Genomic DNA, 18,869 nt, shown 5'->3' with positions numbered 1-18,869 from the left:
TTGTAGGTGGAATACTTCCTGAAACCAACCTAAAATTCATGTTCGATAATTATCAAGTGAGAAACCTCAATCCAGACTCCTCATAATGACGTTTGAGATTTATGCTGCTGTTATTTGTTTAGTCCAGACTAAATTACAGAAATCTACAACTGTAATTTTAATTTCAGGACTCGGTTATTAAATCTCAAAACAATCCATGTGACTCTAAAAACTCAACAGCTTTACAAACTCAAAGATTAAACTCTCCACAAGGATCCAAAATAAGTTGCTGTCATTAACACTGAAAACAGAATTTAGTTATAAGTTGAAATTGCAGCTCTATTTTTTGTTATAAATACACAAAATACTTAAAACGCTTACCTGAGAAAAAGTGCTCCTTTGTACTCAGGTGAATTAATTTTGCCACATCGTTATTTGGTTTCTTTGGAGAGAAGATAAATTGAAGCTCGATTGTCAAGTCAAGTCAAAGCAGAAGACCTTAAGAAAGTCCTTCATGGAACTTCAAAAGACTGGTGGGATGTGGTTCAGTTATTAACAGTAATAAGAAATTTTGTGTGGAACTCAGTTGAGGTCAGAGATATGGAAGCTTAAGAAAGAATGTCTGTGATAAATAATGATGTGTTCATTCACTAATTTAGCATGCTTTAACATAGACATGTAAGTAGAATCATATACCCAGGGATGGCTGGTACAAATGGGCTAACAGGGCTAAGCCCTCCCAAGCAAACACAAAAAAGATGAGAAAATTATTTTTTTTAAATAACTTACAACATATTGTTTTAAGTTTAGGTGAAACCAAAGGTAGCAACTGCACCAATCAGTCAAAAGAAAAACATAGAATATCTCTCAATGGGCCTATTTTTTACAGCCCCAGCAGATACAGTCTGCTTTCATTCATTTCGTTCTTGTAAGTGATTGACAGGTATCATGTCCCGCCCCCCTCATTTACTGATCATTTGGGCTAACTTCACTCGGCCCACAGGCCACTGATTTTTGACCAATAGCAGCGAGTTAACACAGCGGTAGCTTTCATTCATTTCGTTCTTGTAAGTGATTGACAGGTATCATGTCCCGCCCCCATCATTTACCGATTATTTGGGCTAACTTCACTCAGCCCACAGGCCACTGACTTTTGACTTATGACAGCGAGTTAATGCAGCGGTGCTGCCATTTGTGCCAGAGTTAGGAAGGAGGGAGAGAAAGTTAAGCTATGACGGGTGTTAGCATGAACGAGGTAGATTATTTTTTCCTTTCTTCTCCATTTTCCTCAATGTCTTTGGAGGAAAAGCTGGAAGTTAAGAGACTGGGATCACGTCGGCCAAACGATGTTCAAATAACTCAATGGGACAAACGACAAAATCGTAAGTTTTGCGTTTCTTGGTTTGACAGAAAGGACTGACTAACGGCAAGTATAGCTAAGAATTGACTTTTCTGTTTCCCATGTTTACTTTTTGGAGGAGATACTGCATGGACTCAACAAGGAATTGTGGATTTGTGGCTGTGCAAGCTGATGAGACAACCGGTGTGTGTGTATGTGTGTAAGAGAGAGAGAGAGAGAGACGATGTAGAGCACCAAAAATGTATAGTGTACCTGTAATTGATGTAACTGTGTGTATCATAGGTGATGTGGCTTTTGCAGCTGTGTTAACTATTTAATCGGTATTATTGCATTTGTCACCACCAGCCGCCACTGCATATACCTCAATACAAGAGGTGTATGACAAATAAGTTCATAAAGACTTTCTACTCAAGTTCTCAGGATTACCATGACGTGAATGACTGAAAATCTATCCAGACAAACAAAGAGCTTCAAAGCAAATAACAGACTTTAGCAGGTGAATTTCTCTATTATGTAATAAAATCACAATTCAATGTAATGAATTATTGTACAAAGTCCTTTATTATGCATTAATGTGTAAGAAACTAACACTTTTCAAAATTCTGTACAACTTTTTACATAGATTAAAACAACTGACTGTGTTTTGCACATGAACTGCCATTATTATAATATCACAATGCTGCTGATCACCCACTAATTGCATAGACAGAAAATAAGCACCCTGTTAATGTAAACTGATACTGTAAACATCAGTGATACTTTAGATAATGTCAGCTTATCAGAAAATTCTTGACTTTTCTAGTTGAATTGTTTTCTCAAATGTTTTCTGGACTCAAAACTTCACAGGCTGATTTGTAGTCAGTTTAATGTTATACTTGGCCTCCTCTGACTTAGAGTGAAGGCAGGGTCACCTAGACAGTTTGCCAGTTCATCACAGGGACACATAGTGACACAGACAAGAAAGCACACTCACATTCACACCTACAAAATCACCAATTAACTTGTTTTTAACTTGTAATGATCTCATGTTTTTGGACTGTGGGAGGAAGGTGCAGGCACGGGGGAACATACAACTTCCACACAGATTTGAATCCAGGACCTTCGAGCTGTGAGATGACAGTGCAAACGACTGTATCATTTATACATAATTTATACATGAATTGATTATTGTTGATGATTTTCTGGAGTGGTGCAGTAAATCTTTCCTTGAGAGGAACATCTCCAAAACAAAAGACATGATCATCGACTTTCAGAAAAACAAGGCTCCCAATCGAGAGGCCACAGTTTTAAAGGGTCAGATAGTGGAGTGTGTCAACACGTACAAATATAACTATCATTGACAACAAACTGAACTTTGAAGCAGACTGTGAAGCTGTGTATAAAAAAGGACGCCAGCGCCTGTTTTGCCTGAGAAAACTGTCCATTTTTAACATTGACAGGGCTATGATGATCCTGTTTTATCGTGCTTTTATCGAGTCAGTCTTATCTTTTTGTCTTGTTTCATGGTTTGGAAACGTGTCCTTAAAAACAAAAACTGTTCAAACCAAATTGTTAAATGGTCCAGCAAGTTGATTGGAGACTCTCAGCTTCACCCAGAATCCCTGTATACCAAACAGTTACAGAGGATAGCTAACTTCGTTGAAAGAGATGACTCCCACCCTCTTAACAGTGAATTTCAGCTGCTTCCTTCAGGTCAGAGGTTCAGGGTACCTGCCTGTAAAACTAAACGTTTTAAAAACAGCTTCGTACCTGCAGCAATCTGTGCTATCAACAAATGAGAGAAACTGAAATATAACTAATATAGTTATTCCTTGTATTGCTTCTCTCATCTTAATCTCATGCATAGCACATTTTTATCTAGCTTGGTCTGACATATTTTCAGCCATTTTTATTTATTTATTTATTTTACTATGTTTTTAATTTATCTTCCTTTTACTTTGGGGCCATCTTCTTTGTTCTTTTAGCCGTAGCACTGTTGTCACTTTGTCTTGTCTCGTGTTGATTTTTAGGTGTGTTACAATACGAGAGAACTCACTCACTCACTGTAAACTGAATTTACCTAAGGGTACAATAAATATTTTGAATCTTGAATCTTTTCCTTAATCAATACATTCATCCATTCTCTAAACATAATTTTATTCTCTGTAGGGTCTAGGGGGTGGATGAAGTCTATCCCAGCTGACTTAGAATGAAGGTAGAGGACAGCCTGGACGAGTCACCAGTCTATCACAGGGCTACACATAGACATAAATTCTTAAAAACAATGCAAAAATACATACACTAAAATTAAAGCAATGTAAATCCAAAGGGTCTTGGCTGCAAAATCAAATTACACATTTTTTAAAAAAAAAAGAAAGAAAAAAAAAAGAAAGCATATCAATTAAAGGGGCAAAGCCTTGCTTGAAAATACAATTATTAAAGCTATTAGGGCTCCCCGTAGTTCATTTTGTATCATCGTTCAATTCCTTGTGTTAAAGACACAAGACACATCCTCACAAAGTAAATTTGATCAAAAACTAATGTTTGTTGGTTGCCATTATTAAAAACCAATCAAAATCTGAGACTCCAGAACACCAGGCCATCTAAAAATAATTCCAATTGCACTTAATCAGCAGATTCTTAACCATCTACTCAATAATGAATAAGTCATTCAATTATTGAGCTGAAATGGTAAGTAGAAGTTTTTACTTGTGGGGTGATGTTCAAGAGAAAAATAAAATGAAATGCCATGAATGAAACAATGCAATCTTGCTTCATTCCACCCAATTACTCTGTAGGAGGTGTCATGACATCATGATGTCGCCCCCACTATCTTCAACCTTTTGTCACAATTATTGTCAGTCGTGATGACATGAATACAGAGAAACACAACCTCAGCCAGACTGGGCCACAACATAATGTCCTTTTGATAGTGAAAGCCATCTGAAAATAATCTGAACAGTCTAAGCAGAGAAACAATAGTTTGTTGATGGCTATTCTAAACACAAAGCAATTCCTGCAGTAGTAAAATTTACATTTTTATAAAACTGTACAAATGACCTAGCCTACTACAAAACATACAAGCATGTACATATTCTGATCTGAACAAGAGTGATAAATACTTTAAAAACACACAGCTTTGACACCGAAAAATATAGCAAATGGAAATGGAATTCTTTCATATAAGAGTTTGGCCTTGAAATAATTCATTAAATAAAATCATTGCTACTCTTTAAAAGTGACACAACTGATTAAGGAGATGATGATGATATAAAATAGTCATTACAAATACACACTTTTCCAACAAGAGTGCTGATACTGATTGTTAGATCAGTGTCAGACTGTTTTCTGTAACAAAGTTTTCTAATATTTGTGTTGAAGACAAAATTTCTTGAAAATGGACATGCTAATCACATTGTTGACATACAGAAAACAAACCAAATGCATATTATTGAATGTTTAATGTTGATTACTGATTCGACCACAACAGTAATGCTTTGTTTAAATTTTATCGTTAAAACCAGATTAAGAGCAGGACACTTGTGCACATCAAGTTTAACATATTTGTCATGATTAAGAGTGCTCAGGCTGTTAAAACTTGGGTTACTCATCTTGGAGTGGATAATACGGATTGTTGGCATGTATTTAAGTACATGTCAACAATCTGTGTATATTGTTGTGTATACAGTCTGTATATTGTATTATGTGCGATAAGATCGAGGATATTCAGAGCTCCATTCCAGGGTGTAAAAGTCAGGCTATTGTAGCCTGTTTTTTTGTTTGTTTTTAATTGTTGTTATTTGCTTTACAGTTTGAATCTTTTGAGTTTTGTAAGTTTTATTACTAAATCGCTGAAGTACCCCTTTAAATGGGAACTGTAGCTGTCTGTGATGTGTATCGCTGATGGTTCCTAAGATTTTGTTCGGTGAATCCAAATTACACCTCATACCTAGGCTGGATAAAAATGAATAGTCAATGCTACTACAAAGTCAAATTGAAATATAGCTTAAATGGAGCCCATATGCCTTATACTAGGAATTTAGGGGTCAAAAAACTAAGCTTCTTTATCATGTTTGGGGATGGAAGTTACATGAACTCTTCATTGAGAAAAATCTTCCTTTTCCCAAGGGTTAATTGCAGTACTTCTTAATATATGATTAGTTTGTGTTGTCAATAAAAATATGTCACAAGGGTATGCATGTATGCAACTGTTTCTAATTACTATATCACGATGTTTTATTTTCCAAAATAATAGTTCATCATTTTACTAATGATGTACAGTATGTGGTACAGGTGGTCTATACTGATGTTTGTGCACCTGTCAGACCATTAACTTCTGGATGTTGGAAGACAAACAACAGGTGTTTATGTGGAATGTATGCTTATCCATTTCAGTATTAACATTGAAGATGTAAACCCCACCACTCCCAATTTATGAAGAAGATTAAGATAAGCCTCATGTAGTCTATAAAACAGTCCTCTGTTACATGGGAGCAGCTTAAAACAGCTGACTTAAGATGAAGGCAGGGTACACCCTGGGCAGGTCAATCAGATGGGATCTATCGCAGGGCTACTATAGACAGACAGACAACCAAGCACACTAAAATTAATTATTTAGAACCATCAGTTAACCCAAGCATGTCTTTTGATTGTGAAAGAAAGAAAAATGGTGAAAACCCTAGGTACAGGGAAACTTACCACCAGGCCAAGGTTTAACCCAGGACCTTCTAACTGTGAGGTAACAGCACCACACCCTTATTATATATTTCAGTTATAATAATCATCATAAATAAAGTAACCTAGTTATGAATTACAGGTTGACGACTGTCACATGCTGGTAATATATAACATAATTAATATTTAATTTATTTTATATATGTATAGAATTAAATAATCATTAAAATAAGTAAAATAGCTATGAACGACAGTTTCACTTCTATCACATGCTATGAATATACAGTGCTGTGAAAAAGTATTTGCTCGTGACGTGTCTGGCCGGCCGGTTACACATAGTACATTACCGCTAAATTGAAACCCCCAAGCCAGCAAAATGAACACAAAACAAACTTCTTTGTAAAGTTTAATTGAGCTGGGTAAAAGAGCCAGTGAGGAGACAGAAGAGCCTACGACTTCAAAGAAAAATAAAGCTGCATTTAACAGACAATACCAGGAGTCCTACTTGAAATATGGATTTATGGCAACAGGTTGTTCCCACGCAGCGAGTCCACTCTGCATAATACATGGCTTCCGGCTCTCTAATGAAACAATGCAGCCTTCAAAACTGCTTCGCCACTTGGAGACCAAGCATTCTGCATTGAAAGACAAGCCTTTGGAGTATTTTGAAAGAAAAAAGCGTGAAAAAGAAGAACAGAAGCAATCACTGAGGGCCACCACATCAACAAAATTTGAGTGCACTGAGAGCATCATTCTTGGGGGCTAATCGTATTGCTAAGGCTAGGAAGCCCTTCACTATTGGTGAAGAACTGATCCTTCCTGCCATGAAATTCTAGGAGAGGCTGCGGTTAGAAAGACAGCACAGGTGCCTCTTTTGGCTAACACCGTTACTCAGCGCATTGGGGAAATAGTAGAGGACATTGAGACACAATTGTTAGAGAGTACGCGCTCCAGGATGACGAGTCGACAAATATTGACATAAAGTAATGCATTTTTAACCTTTACCATTACGACCAGAGAGTGTGGGGCTTGGAGGCTGTTACTCATGTTATGATGTTGGCACGATGTCACGAGGACGCTGCTAATAAAGTTGCATATGCAGTGAATTGACGTTAATTATTATATTTAGAAAATACCAGTTTTTATGCCGGTCGTATTATTTTATTTTGTTGTATTTATCTGCCACACCTTAAAAGCCGGTCCGTGAAAATATTGTCTGACATTAAACTGGTCCATAGCACAAAAAAGGTTGGGGACATCTGCTCAGTACAACAAGAAACCAACATTCAGCTTGAATCAACCCAACCCAGCCCCAGACAGTCTGCCAGAAACTTGGGTGGCATGACTCATGACCAACTAACCTTCAAGGCACTTTGGTATATGAATGCTTTTGCTCAATTTCTTCGAACTGTTGACACTATTTACCATGCTTCTCTTTGTTCATCAATAGTCAATTTCAGTTCCATATGTCTGTACTGAATTGGGTAAAAAGGCTTTTGTTGACTCTGCACCGTTTGCATAGATTTTGCAGAAAGACTGTAAATTAACTGAGTTAATCTCATTAAGCGCTTTTAAATCCAAACTGTGAATTCTTGACACTGACTCCACAACATGAACTTGGTTTTTATAACTTGCTTGTAAATACTTTTTTTTTAATTAGTGTTTTTGCTTGTGTTTTAATTATGTTTTAACTGTGTAATTTTGTAACGGTGTATTTGCTGCTGCCTATCTTGGCAAGGACTTCCTTAAAAAAGAGGTTCTTAATCCCAATGGGATTTCTCCTAGTTAAATAGAGGTAAATAAAAATAACAAGACGACATGGTCATCAATATCCCCCGCCACATGTGATGTCTATGAGTCTATATCCAAAATAGTGATCAAGGGCCATAACTCTGTTAAATATTATCGCAAAGGTCTCATTTTCAAACTTGATCAAGGTGTCCATGGTGTGAAGCTATACACTAAATTTCGTAATCCTAGCTGTAATAGTTTCCCAGAAAAGCTGTCCCCTTCATGTCGGACGGACGGACGGAAGCACGGACGGACAGACGGACGGAAGCACGGACGGACGGAGGCCAAACCTATATCCCCCTTTTCCACTTCGTGGAGGTGGGGGATAATAAAATGTTGGTAGATCGGCCACTCCTGGGAGGGTTCACTCATGTTCCATGTTTTCTCCGTGTACAGTGGTTCTCAGTGTGGTTCCCTAAAGTACCAGAGCCTAAGCAATGGATTTGTAACCCTTTCCAGACTAATAAATGTCAGTTACTTTGCTTTTCATCAGTTCTTGAACCTCTTAGAATGTGGCATCAAGTGCTACTTTTTGAGACCCTTTAGCTACTTCACAATGCCAGACAGGTTCTGTTTAGTGATGTTTACATTCAACAAGCCTGGCAGTAATCATATGTGAGTGTGGCTGGTGAAACTGAACCCAATTGCCAAATGAATTTGGTCATTTGGCAGCTAAGGGAGCAGTTATTTTTTCACATAAGGCAAGGTGAGGCTGTACAGCATTTTTTCTTCAGGAAATTGAATTATAATTTAAAAACTGCATTTTGTGTTTTCTTGGGTTATTTTTTGTTTTACATTAAAATTTATTTGATGATGTGAAACATTTAGGTGTGACAAATATGTAGAAATAGAAGGGCAATTACTTTTTTCACAGCACTGTATAACATTTAATATATATTGATCCCAATTATCATTTTTCTGCTTTTCTTGATTACAAGTATCATATTGACCACGGAGACAAAAAAAGCATCCCTACTGTATTGCCCACTGTATGCACTACATTACATCTGGCAGTTTGTGATAATATGAATATGTCATAAAAAAATTACAGAGTGAAGTCTGTGTGTTGACTAGTCACTGAAATTTTGTTGCACGTTGGATCAGGGTATTCAACCTGTCTTCTCTACAGCGTCATAGAATACCAAACACGGCCCCTGGGACTCAGTCTGTGCACCAGAGAGCATGATATGCTTTTCTGTGTGATCTAATGATGCATTTTGTTTTGTGTTGGTCTTGGGGACTTCAGAACTCTTTCTAATTCCTGTGTTGCTAAAGTCAGTGTGTGTTGTGCAAACTCATTGTTGCAAACAATTCTGAGTGGAGACCTCTGAGGCCCTCAGACTTGCATAGTCAGAGACGAGTTCGGACTATAACTTGGCCAGTCTGACAAAGATAGAGACAAAAAGCAAAACAGAACATTATTGGAGAGGACATTCAATACTTATTCTGAGAAAAGGTTCACAGGATACGTGAAAATAAAATCAATAAAGAATAAAATGTAGCATGCCAGTGCACAATAAGGATGCCAATTTGAATGAGTGAAATGACAATAAAGAAGTGAGAGGGCAAATGTACAGTGCCATAGGAAGACAGGCAGAGAATTAAAAGCAGAACTTAAGCAGAAAGTAAGCAGTCGTGCTACTTCATTTTACAACATAAAAGTTGCTTCATACCATATTTACATTTTTAATAAAAAATACTTGACATAGTTGCTGGGAGTACAGTGTACAATGTACAATGATGGTTGACAAAAGTTAAGCCAAGTTAAACCGGTGAGATGATTAACCATGTAACTGAATGTTAAATTCAGTTGGACACATTCATTACATTATACACAAACACAAACAAACACACACATACGTGTGTGTGTGTGCGTGCGTGTTTCTGCTATCTCGGTGGGGACTCGTGTCACAGTGGGGACCAAAAATTAGGTCCCCAAGGGGGGAAACAGTGTTTTCTTGGCCATGTTGTCGTTACTGAAAAAAGTAAAAGTGCAAAATATTTCTTTAGGGTTAGGCATTGTTTTGGCCTGGGTTAAGGTTAGGGTAAGTTTTAGGGGTTAGGTATGAATGGGAGTCAATGGTAAGTCCCCACGGGAATAGCAGAACCAGACGTACGTGTGTGTGTGTGTGTGTGTGTGTGTGTGTGTGTGTGTGTGTGTGTGTGCGCGCGCGCTGGCAGTGTGGATGATGCAAAATAGTACAGAATGGTAAAATATATGAATGCCTGGTAAAATTACACTTGTCACATCACTTACCATTGTCTGTTTCCTCCACTTCCATGTTGCTGAATTAATAGAAGGAAGAAGAAATCATGACAACAGGAAAAGAGAAAACACTGATAGTGTCTTTCAACTCTGGATAGAAATTGTGCTCATTTAAACGACCTGGTCCACCCTCTGATCACCTCCCACTTGGATTACTGCTACTCCCTTCAATCTGGTCTCACCCTCAAGTTCCTCCATAAACTTCAGCTAACTCACAATGCTGCTGCCTGGATCATCACCATCACCTTTTCTCCACCACATCACCCATGTTCTTCAACAACTTCACTGACTCCCAATCACACACTGCATCATCTATAAAACCACACTGCTAATCCTTCAAGGCCCTCCATAACCTTGTCCCTCCATACCTCACTGAACTCCTCTACATAAACACAGCCAGCCGGACTCTCAGATCATCTTCCTCCACCATCCATCCTGCCCATATGACCACCATGTGCTCCAGAGCCCTCAGCCCCTTGCCTCTGGAACTCTCTCCCACCTGACATCCGAAATATCGAAACGCTGGACATTTTCAAATCCCATATCAAAACACACCTGTTGAAGCAGAAAACCACTGACACTCCTTTTGAGCTTGTGGATTTTTTCTACTTAGCTTTTTTCCCTCTTTTAAGTCATTGTGTGCATGTAACAATAGAACTTAATTAGTAATGCTTTTTAGTGTTGCAACTGTTAAAGCTAAATCAACTTCAGTAGAACTATTTTTACCTATTAAAAATAAAAAGAGATTTCTCTACAGTATCTTTTAAGCTATTCAAGTGGAGCTTCAGTGCTTACCACTAAGACAAATGATCTTCATAACTACTGATATAAGATTTAGTGGATATAATTAAAGAAGTGGATATAATTAAATGGTTAAATTTGCTTTTAAGATTTCTAAAATGAATAGTAACCTCATATAACTGTGTTCAGTGTACTGAGGTACTTAAAACAATTTAACCACATGTGGTGAGTTTTTTTATGCGGGATTTAGGCATCTTTGAGTGTAACTGTACTTGCATGGTGGAGCAGTGGTGTCACATGCCTTAATAATAATAATAATAATGATAATAATAATAATAATGATAGTAACACATTTTTTATAGGCACATTTTAAAACACCCAGTGACACTGTACAAAGTCAAAATGCATTTACATTAACAATATAAAACTTTAACTATTTTAAAAATATGTAAAAAAAAAAAAAGTTTAAAAGAAGGAAATTTAACCATTTTAAAAACAGAAGAGAAATTTGCATAGGAATGGAAGTCAGAGAAGTTTTACAAAATTTGATATATGGCCACCTGGAAGTCTACATTGTCCCCTCCCATTTCAGAGCACAGAGCATGACGGGGAGCAGGACAGAGCTTCTCAGGAGGTCACTTTAAGGTGCACACAAGTGTGTCGTGAAGGATTAAGTGCTAGCGCATGCTCCTAGATATGCCTCGTCAGTGTGTATCCAACTGGACATATAGAGGAGTCCAAGGAAATGAAAGCAATATTGGTTGATCAGAGCAAACGCTCTCTTGCTCGGTCCAAGTTCTTCAACCATCCAGTTAACTAATATCTACAAGATCTCAGGACAATCCTAACCATAACGCTGCAGACTTGTGCTGGACTTAAAGAGACGACAGGGAGAAGAGCTTGTGGAGTCAGTGGACAGAAAACAAAGCTATCCTCTATGGAACTCCTCGAGTGCAACGAAGTCCCTAACAACTGCTCTGAGATTCCTAACCCAAATGTAGCCCGCTATCACATTCACCTGAACTGTGGTAGCCTGCTTTCACATTCACCTAAAGTGCATCACTGATGAAATTCCACCATTCAATCCACATGCCAACATACTCCTCCTATTGGGCAGAGACATCTTATAGGTACACATGGTTCACGTTCTTGTGTGCTTGGGTCCAATGCCGCCAGGCTAGCCTCTGTGCTTCTTGACAGACTTGTAGAACCTTAAGCCATGGTCTAGAAGTCAGCCATGTACAGTACGGGTGGAACACTGGACACCAGTTTGGTTTGACCACTGCTGCTGAAGCTTCTCTGATGTCATTTGGCGGTTTTCTCTGCACATGCAAATCGGAAAGCAGTCATTTCTTTCTGAAGAAACCCTTGGATGTCCAGATCTTGGTTTGGCATCCAAGCTGTTAGTTCGTCTGTATTTCTGCAGAGTTTATCCAAATGCTGAACGACTGCATCTGCACCTCCTGGCTATCTGGCAGCAGCTCTACCTTTCCTCACTGGGAATCTGCATCTTCAGGCGTGTTTCCTGCATTAGGGTCCTTGTTTTAGTCATTTTTGGCTCTGAAGATCTTTCAAATGTGCTCGCTTTATATAGACACAAAGCATGGCAACAAAAATTGTGTCTTTCAATTAAAAGCACAACCTTCATTAGTGGATCATTATTACCAAGATGGCCCAAAACTAAAGAATTCTTATGTATTTCTATGGAACCAATGTAAAGTGTTTAATGGCTTTTTTAGGATTTGCTTAGCATTTTGGCTGTGACTGTACTAAAAGAAATTGCACTTGAAGAGCTAAGAGTGACTCTTAATGCAATATTTCACAAATGCATGGGGTGTCCAAAAACTTTTTTCCACTACTGTATGTGTGTGTCTGTGTGTTTGTGTGTGTTGTATGCAAACCTTACCTTGAGAACTCATCATCGAGTCCATCGTCCACATCCTGATATGAAGAAATACAACAAATGTGTCAAAGTACAATCGTGATCCTTTTGTGCTTTAAAGCCACATGGTATTACCACTGAGACATTTCTGTGAAAGGCTTACTGCAAAACATTATTGGCCCAAATACTAACCTCATTAAAACAGATATTCACAATGATGCTGCCAATCAATAATAAATGCCAATTGTTTACCATTGTAATTTTAAAGTTTAGGGTTTCTGCTATCAGTTACATTTATTGCAGAGATTAGCGTTTTTTTCCTCACACGTGAGATATACGTTTCCCTTGCAATTACATAATTTTAAAATTGACTATTATCACCGTCAGAGCAATCAAGAGTTTAAAGGTTGAGTGTGCAACCTACCCAAGAGTCATGTTTGATTGTTCGGCCTCGAGTGAGGTTACTGTAAGGTGAGGATGAGCCGAGTGACACAGAGAAGAAGGGCCTGTGAAGTTTCTCTATCCCAGCGGGCTTGTGTGCCTCTGGACCAGTGAGAAATGGCAGGTGTAGATAAGAGACGAACAAGGAAGGAAATAAAACAGCAGAGTGGGAAACATAGGTGACAGACAGATGTAAGGAAAAGAATAGAACAGACAGAACAGAAGAGAGAGAAAGAGCGACTCATCATCTTTCTTTTATCCCATACTCGTGCCAGTCACAGACCTCTCTGCAACAGACAGAATTTAAACCATCCCTCTAAAACTGTCATGTACTGTATATTTCTGTGAAGTTCTTGAGGCTTTCACACTCAGGTTTATTTATGTTCTCAAGCCACTACCACTGGGATTGGAACAAATTATTTTTAAAAAAATACCAAAAATCCAGGTCACAACCTCACAACAACCTGTATGGAGGACTCAATTCGTCTCAGGTCTCAATTCGTAGGTCTTGGTGAACAGAAAACATGCTGACCTATAAATCCAAACCTATATCTGCCATGGTCACAGGAAGATATTTGGAATCCACTGTTCCTGTCAATGTTTGAGAGGTGCCACAAACTTAAGTCCCCAAAGTATGTGAGATGTGACCATGTCAGTTAAATTTGTGTGTGAGAAGCTGTAGTTGCCATGCTCTCCAACTCTCCCTTGCTTTTCCCCTCCTTCCTCCTTGTTTACTTTTCCCTCATGTGGGCATGAGTGAGGTGTGTGTGTGTGTGTGTGTGTGTGTGTGTGTGTGTGTGTGTGTGTGTGTGTGTGTGTGTGTGTGTGTGTGTGTGTGTGTGTGTGTGTGTGTGTGTGTGTGTGTGTGTGTGTGTAGCTCAGGCCACTACTTGACACTGGACCACTGAACAACTTCAGTTAGTCAACCCAGACCTTTGTTTTAGTTTTGCGGTGTTTCAGTTTGTTTACCAGTTTTTCCTTTTGCCTCAGTACCGTGACCATGCCTGCCCTCTCTGTCTGCCTCCTGCCACATCTCCAGTCTGCCAGCTTCCTCCAACCTGGCCCTGTCTGGATTCCTGCACATGCAATTGGCAACTGCAGGGATTTTTTTGTGGGGGACCAGATAGGGCAAAGGAAAAACAAAAACAACTGAATTTCCAAAGGAAAAACTGTCGTAGTATTGAGGCTGGTTAAAATCTATGCATACATAAGAGTTAAGGAATTGTGTACTTGTATATCAAGGTTTTTTTTTTTTATTGTACAGGTAATCTTACTTTCATGTGCATGGACTTACATGGTACAGTTCACATACTGACTTCCACAACAAGCCTGTTTTATTTAATATCTGGTTATATATGAGTTAAACTATTCATTGTTCTAATAGGATAGTTGTTCATTTCTTTAAAAAAATACACAGCTTCAATATTAAGTAGTACGAACAAAATGGTTACTGCGAGCAAGTCTTATAGTTTATGTGGCCATGGCCCCGCCTTAACAGTGCCACTGGCACCTGTCAAGATGCCAATCCTACCACACCACACTCCTCCTCTGTCTGCATCCCTCACTGTCTCTCTCTGTCAGGCTGTCAACTAAGTCAGCTCCACTCTCTCTCTGGGTCTTAGTATAGTCTCCTTTGGGAGTAGTCTGCCTTTGGTATTCCTGTTACATCAGTTCCCCTTTTCCTAATTATCTTCCTTTGCAATTACTGTGAAGTTATCGTTGCAAATATATTATTGTTCAGTATTCCTGTTGTCTACTGTGTATCTGTTGTTCTGTGTTTGAGTCTCTGATCTGGTCCGTGACAGCAGTGTCCTACTACAAAACTAGTCTCACAAAGTGGGCACACTAAGTGTAAAAATAGTAGAAAATTATTATACAACTGACTGTGAGAATGAAACCACGCTTTCAAGTCTGGAAGAATGTGCTTCTGTGTGAGCATGTAAGAACTTCATTGAAATCTGCATTTAATCCATGCATGCTAACCCATTTGGATCTCCATCTGTATCAGTCAAATGAAAAAAATCATAGAAAATCTGTAGGATCTATAAATGTTAGATATCAATTATTTATTTTTTAAAAATAACAAATCTATATTTAACTGTATTGTTTTACCAGCCACAACATGCACACTGGATAATCTGTGAGCTATCAATGTTGTAGTTCCTGGTGTCTATGATGCACGGGAATGTTTGAAAATAAAACTGCACTAGCTAAATATCAGAGGAAGAATCAGCCTCAGATGACGATGTCTGCACATCCCAAATCCAAAAATGTGGTAAGTTTAAAACTTAATAGCACATCACAATCTGCCAATGACTGCAGTAGATGACCTGACTGAACTTCAACCACACAAATGTTGATATTTCCTATAATCCATTTAATTTAATAAATTTTATAACAATAAATTCTAAATATCCTCTTAAAAAACAATACACATAATTTACCTGTGTACTGCTGTTCCCCCAATTCAAAATCTTGCTAAAAATCTCAGTTACACTGAGTGAGATAAAGATTTACTCCAGCTGTATTGCTTTAATCGGAGGTATTGCAAGAGCGTTCTTATAAACCTTCTGCTCAGTGTTCAGTGATGCAACCTTTCACTAACAGAACTGTATCTCTTGTTGCTGCAGTGTCTAAATATATATTCAAAGACACGCCATGGATGAGAATAAAATAAAATCAACTGACCTACTGGAACACATTGAGCTTCTTTTGTCTCTGGCTGTCCATCACTGGCTGCACAGGAACAGCAGTTCCTGGACTTCCTGCTTTTGTCTGTGGACACAGAAAAAAAAAAAAAAAAGAAAACAAAACCTGAAGGATACTATATGATTAATTCATCATGCGTGCTATACTCATTTAAATCAGCACTTATGTTTGGATATTTTTCATGGTGAGGCATTGTAAGGTGCAGGAAACGTAGTGCTGTATGTAATTAAACATCAAAAATGTGGAGGTTGGAATGTCATTTGCCTCGAAGACCAATAGAATTTCTGTGGGACACTTGATGGATTTCAGAATTTTGGTACTTATATTGTTTAAAGAAAACCTTGAGGAATATGGTAAGCAAAAATGCGCCAATGGCATTTCCTCTTTGTTCAGATAACTTACCTTCCTTAGAAATTTCCCAAAGATCTAGGGCAACTTTGAAGGCCTGGGCTACTGTTAATGTAACAGCCTGAGCCTGAAGGGGGCAGGAAAAAAAATGTGAGAAATAACGCAGTAATGAAACATAAGCACTGAAACATAAAATATAAGGAGCCGTTATCCCATTTTGAGGTAAAGAGAATATTTTGTTTAGGAAATCATTAATTTATTTATTTTTACATACTTTAAAATTTTAAATGCTTATGAATATTTCATTGTCACAAGATTGAGCCACACTATCTACCAGCATGCTCCTTGGTTTTTAGTACAGTACAGTTACAGTTTTTATTTATCGGAATTATTTTCTACATTGTAGATTAAGACTGAAGACATCAAAACTATGAGAGAACACATATGGAATTATGTAGAATTATATAACAAAGAAGTATAAAACAAACCAGAATATATTTTATACTTTAGATTCTTTAAAGTAGTCCGCTTTTGCTTTCATAACAAACCACCAAACACTATGATGAAACTGGCTGTCATGAGGACCACCCCAGGAAAGGAAGACCAAGAGTTACGTCATCTGCTGAGGATAAGTTCATTAGAGCTACCAACCTCAGAAATCGCAGATGAACAGCACCTCAGATAAGAGCCCACATAAATTCTTCATAGAGTTCAAGCAACAGACAAATGTCAACATCAACTGTTCAGAAAAGACTGTGCGAATCAGGCCTTCATGGTAGAATTGCTGCAAAGAAGCTGCTAGTGAGGATGAACAACAGGAAGAAGAGAAGTGGTTGAGCTAAGAAACATGGACACTAAACCAGTGGAAATCTGTACTTGGGTCTGATGAGTCCAAATTTCAGATCTTTGGTTCCAACTGCAGCGTCTTTGTGAGCAGAGGGTTTCTGCATGTGTGGTTCCCACCGTGAAGTACGGAGGAGGTGTGATGGCGTATGGGTGACACTGTTGGTGATTCATTGAAAATTCAAGGCACACTTAACCAACATGGCTACCACAGAATTCTGCAGGGTGATGCCATCCCATCTGGTTTGGGCTTACTGGGACCATTATTTGTTTTAGTTTTTTTGACAAGACGGTGACCCCAAACACACCTCCAGGCTGTGTAAGAGTTACTTGACCAAGAAGGAAAGTGATGGAATGCTGCATCAGATGACCTGGCCTTCACAATCATCTGACCTAAATCTAGTTGAGACGGTTTGGCATGAGTTGGACCACAGAGTGAAGGAAAAGCAGCCAAGTGCTCAGCACCACTGGAAGTCCTTTGACCACTCAAGAGACTACCTCATGAAGTGGATTAAGAGAATACCAAGAGTTTGCAAAGCTGTCATCAAAGCAAAAGGGCCTACTTTGAAGAATCTAAAATCTAAAACATATTCTGGTTTATTTAACATTTTCTTGTTTTCTACATAATTCCATCTGTGGTATTTTATAGTTTCGATATCTTCAGTATTAATCTACAATGCAGAAAATGACAAAAGCATTCAGAGAGCGCAGTACTTCACCAAGACTGTTCACATGTCATTGTCAAAAATGCAGCACTGTTTTTTTTTAGAGAAATACAGCATTTGTTTATTAGTTATTGAAGCTCAGAAATCATGGCAATATAGAATGTGGCCATTTAGTATAGGTGCACCCACAAACAAAATGACCTTGTGTTGAGCACAGACATGCGGTATTCATGTATACGTTATGTACAGATACTGAATCGGGTGACTTAAATATGTAGCAGGCGGCAGGAATTGATGGGACTCGGAAACACTCCCACAATTTAATCAATTATTTCTTGTATCATTTCTGACAGATAAGTCCCGATAAGTGCGCAGCAGTCAGTTTGTAGCAGGACTGCATCATGTGATCGTAAGCAGGCAGCTGACGTAGTGTTCACTTGTAGTCATAGTTACAGTGACACCATGCCGCTATCTCACAATGATACAAAAGTCTTCAATAAATCAGTGGATCCAGACTATAGGCCACATCACTGCCAAAATTGAATCAGTTGGTCCTTGTGTCATTTCTGACTTTTCCTGAAAATTTTGCCAAAATCCGTTAATCCTTTTTTGACCAATATTGCTAAATGACAGACAGACAGACAAGGAAACCAACGGCGATCATCCTGTCACTCTACCGCCACACGCCTTAGTGGAGTAATAAATAAAAACCATTGAATGAGAAAGTCTGTCCAAACTTTTGACTGGTACTCTATACAGGTATATACAATAAAATCACAAGTGTTGCAAACTCACAATTTTCCTTTTATGGCAGAGAAATGCATGGCACTCAAGAGTTTCATTGAACTGACACTGAGAAACATAGGCAAAGACCTTATCTTGAGTTTTGTCTGCTGTGCAGTATGAAATTCTGGAAGAGACAGAAAAAAAACATATACATAACATTAACTGTTAGCCTGTGCTGTAAATCAAGCCTCTTATATTAAGGAAAGCTATAATGCATACAAGTCAATTTATGCTATAATGTTGCCTTTATGTGGTGAACCTTTTGCCTATCCATAAGCACACCAACCATAGTACGATGACAGTGGTGTTAAGAACATTATGCTGATTAATTCCCATGGCTGGCAATTGTGGAGCAGGAGACACATGAGCAGGAGTGACATCTATAAGAGATACTTGAACTGTAGC

The 18,869-nt window shown here is 38.3% G+C and overlaps 1 protein-coding gene across 2 annotated transcripts in view; it reads right to left on the bottom strand.

The window, feature by feature from the left end:
- Positions 1-1,877: 1,877 nt before the first annotated feature.
- si:dkey-71h2.2 (low density lipoprotein receptor adapter protein 1) overlaps positions 1,878-18,869 on the bottom strand; it is a 30,047-nt gene continuing 13,055 nt past the window's right edge. Inside the window, exons 4-10 of one of the 2 annotated variants that reach the window (XM_022205136.2) lie at positions 18,474-18,588; positions 16,225-16,297; positions 15,802-15,888; positions 13,097-13,215; positions 12,697-12,731; positions 10,041-10,069; positions 1,878-9,166 (exon numbers count right to left, since the gene is read on the bottom strand). In XM_022205136.2, the coding sequence (XP_022060828.1) occupies positions 9,120-9,166; positions 10,041-10,069; positions 12,697-12,731; positions 13,097-13,215; positions 15,802-15,888; positions 16,225-16,297; positions 18,474-18,588 (505 nt within the window). In that variant the 3' untranslated portion in view covers positions 1,878-9,119. The other variant, XM_022205137.2, reaches the window with a different exon arrangement.

Source organism: Acanthochromis polyacanthus, chromosome 16 (genome assembly GCF_021347895.1).
Source record: "Acanthochromis polyacanthus isolate Apoly-LR-REF ecotype Palm Island chromosome 16, KAUST_Apoly_ChrSc, whole genome shotgun sequence".
Taxonomy (NCBI): domain Eukaryota; kingdom Metazoa; phylum Chordata; class Actinopteri; family Pomacentridae; genus Acanthochromis; species Acanthochromis polyacanthus.
Note: the sequence above shows the minus strand (reverse complement) of the source record. Positions and strands in the feature narration are given on the sequence as shown.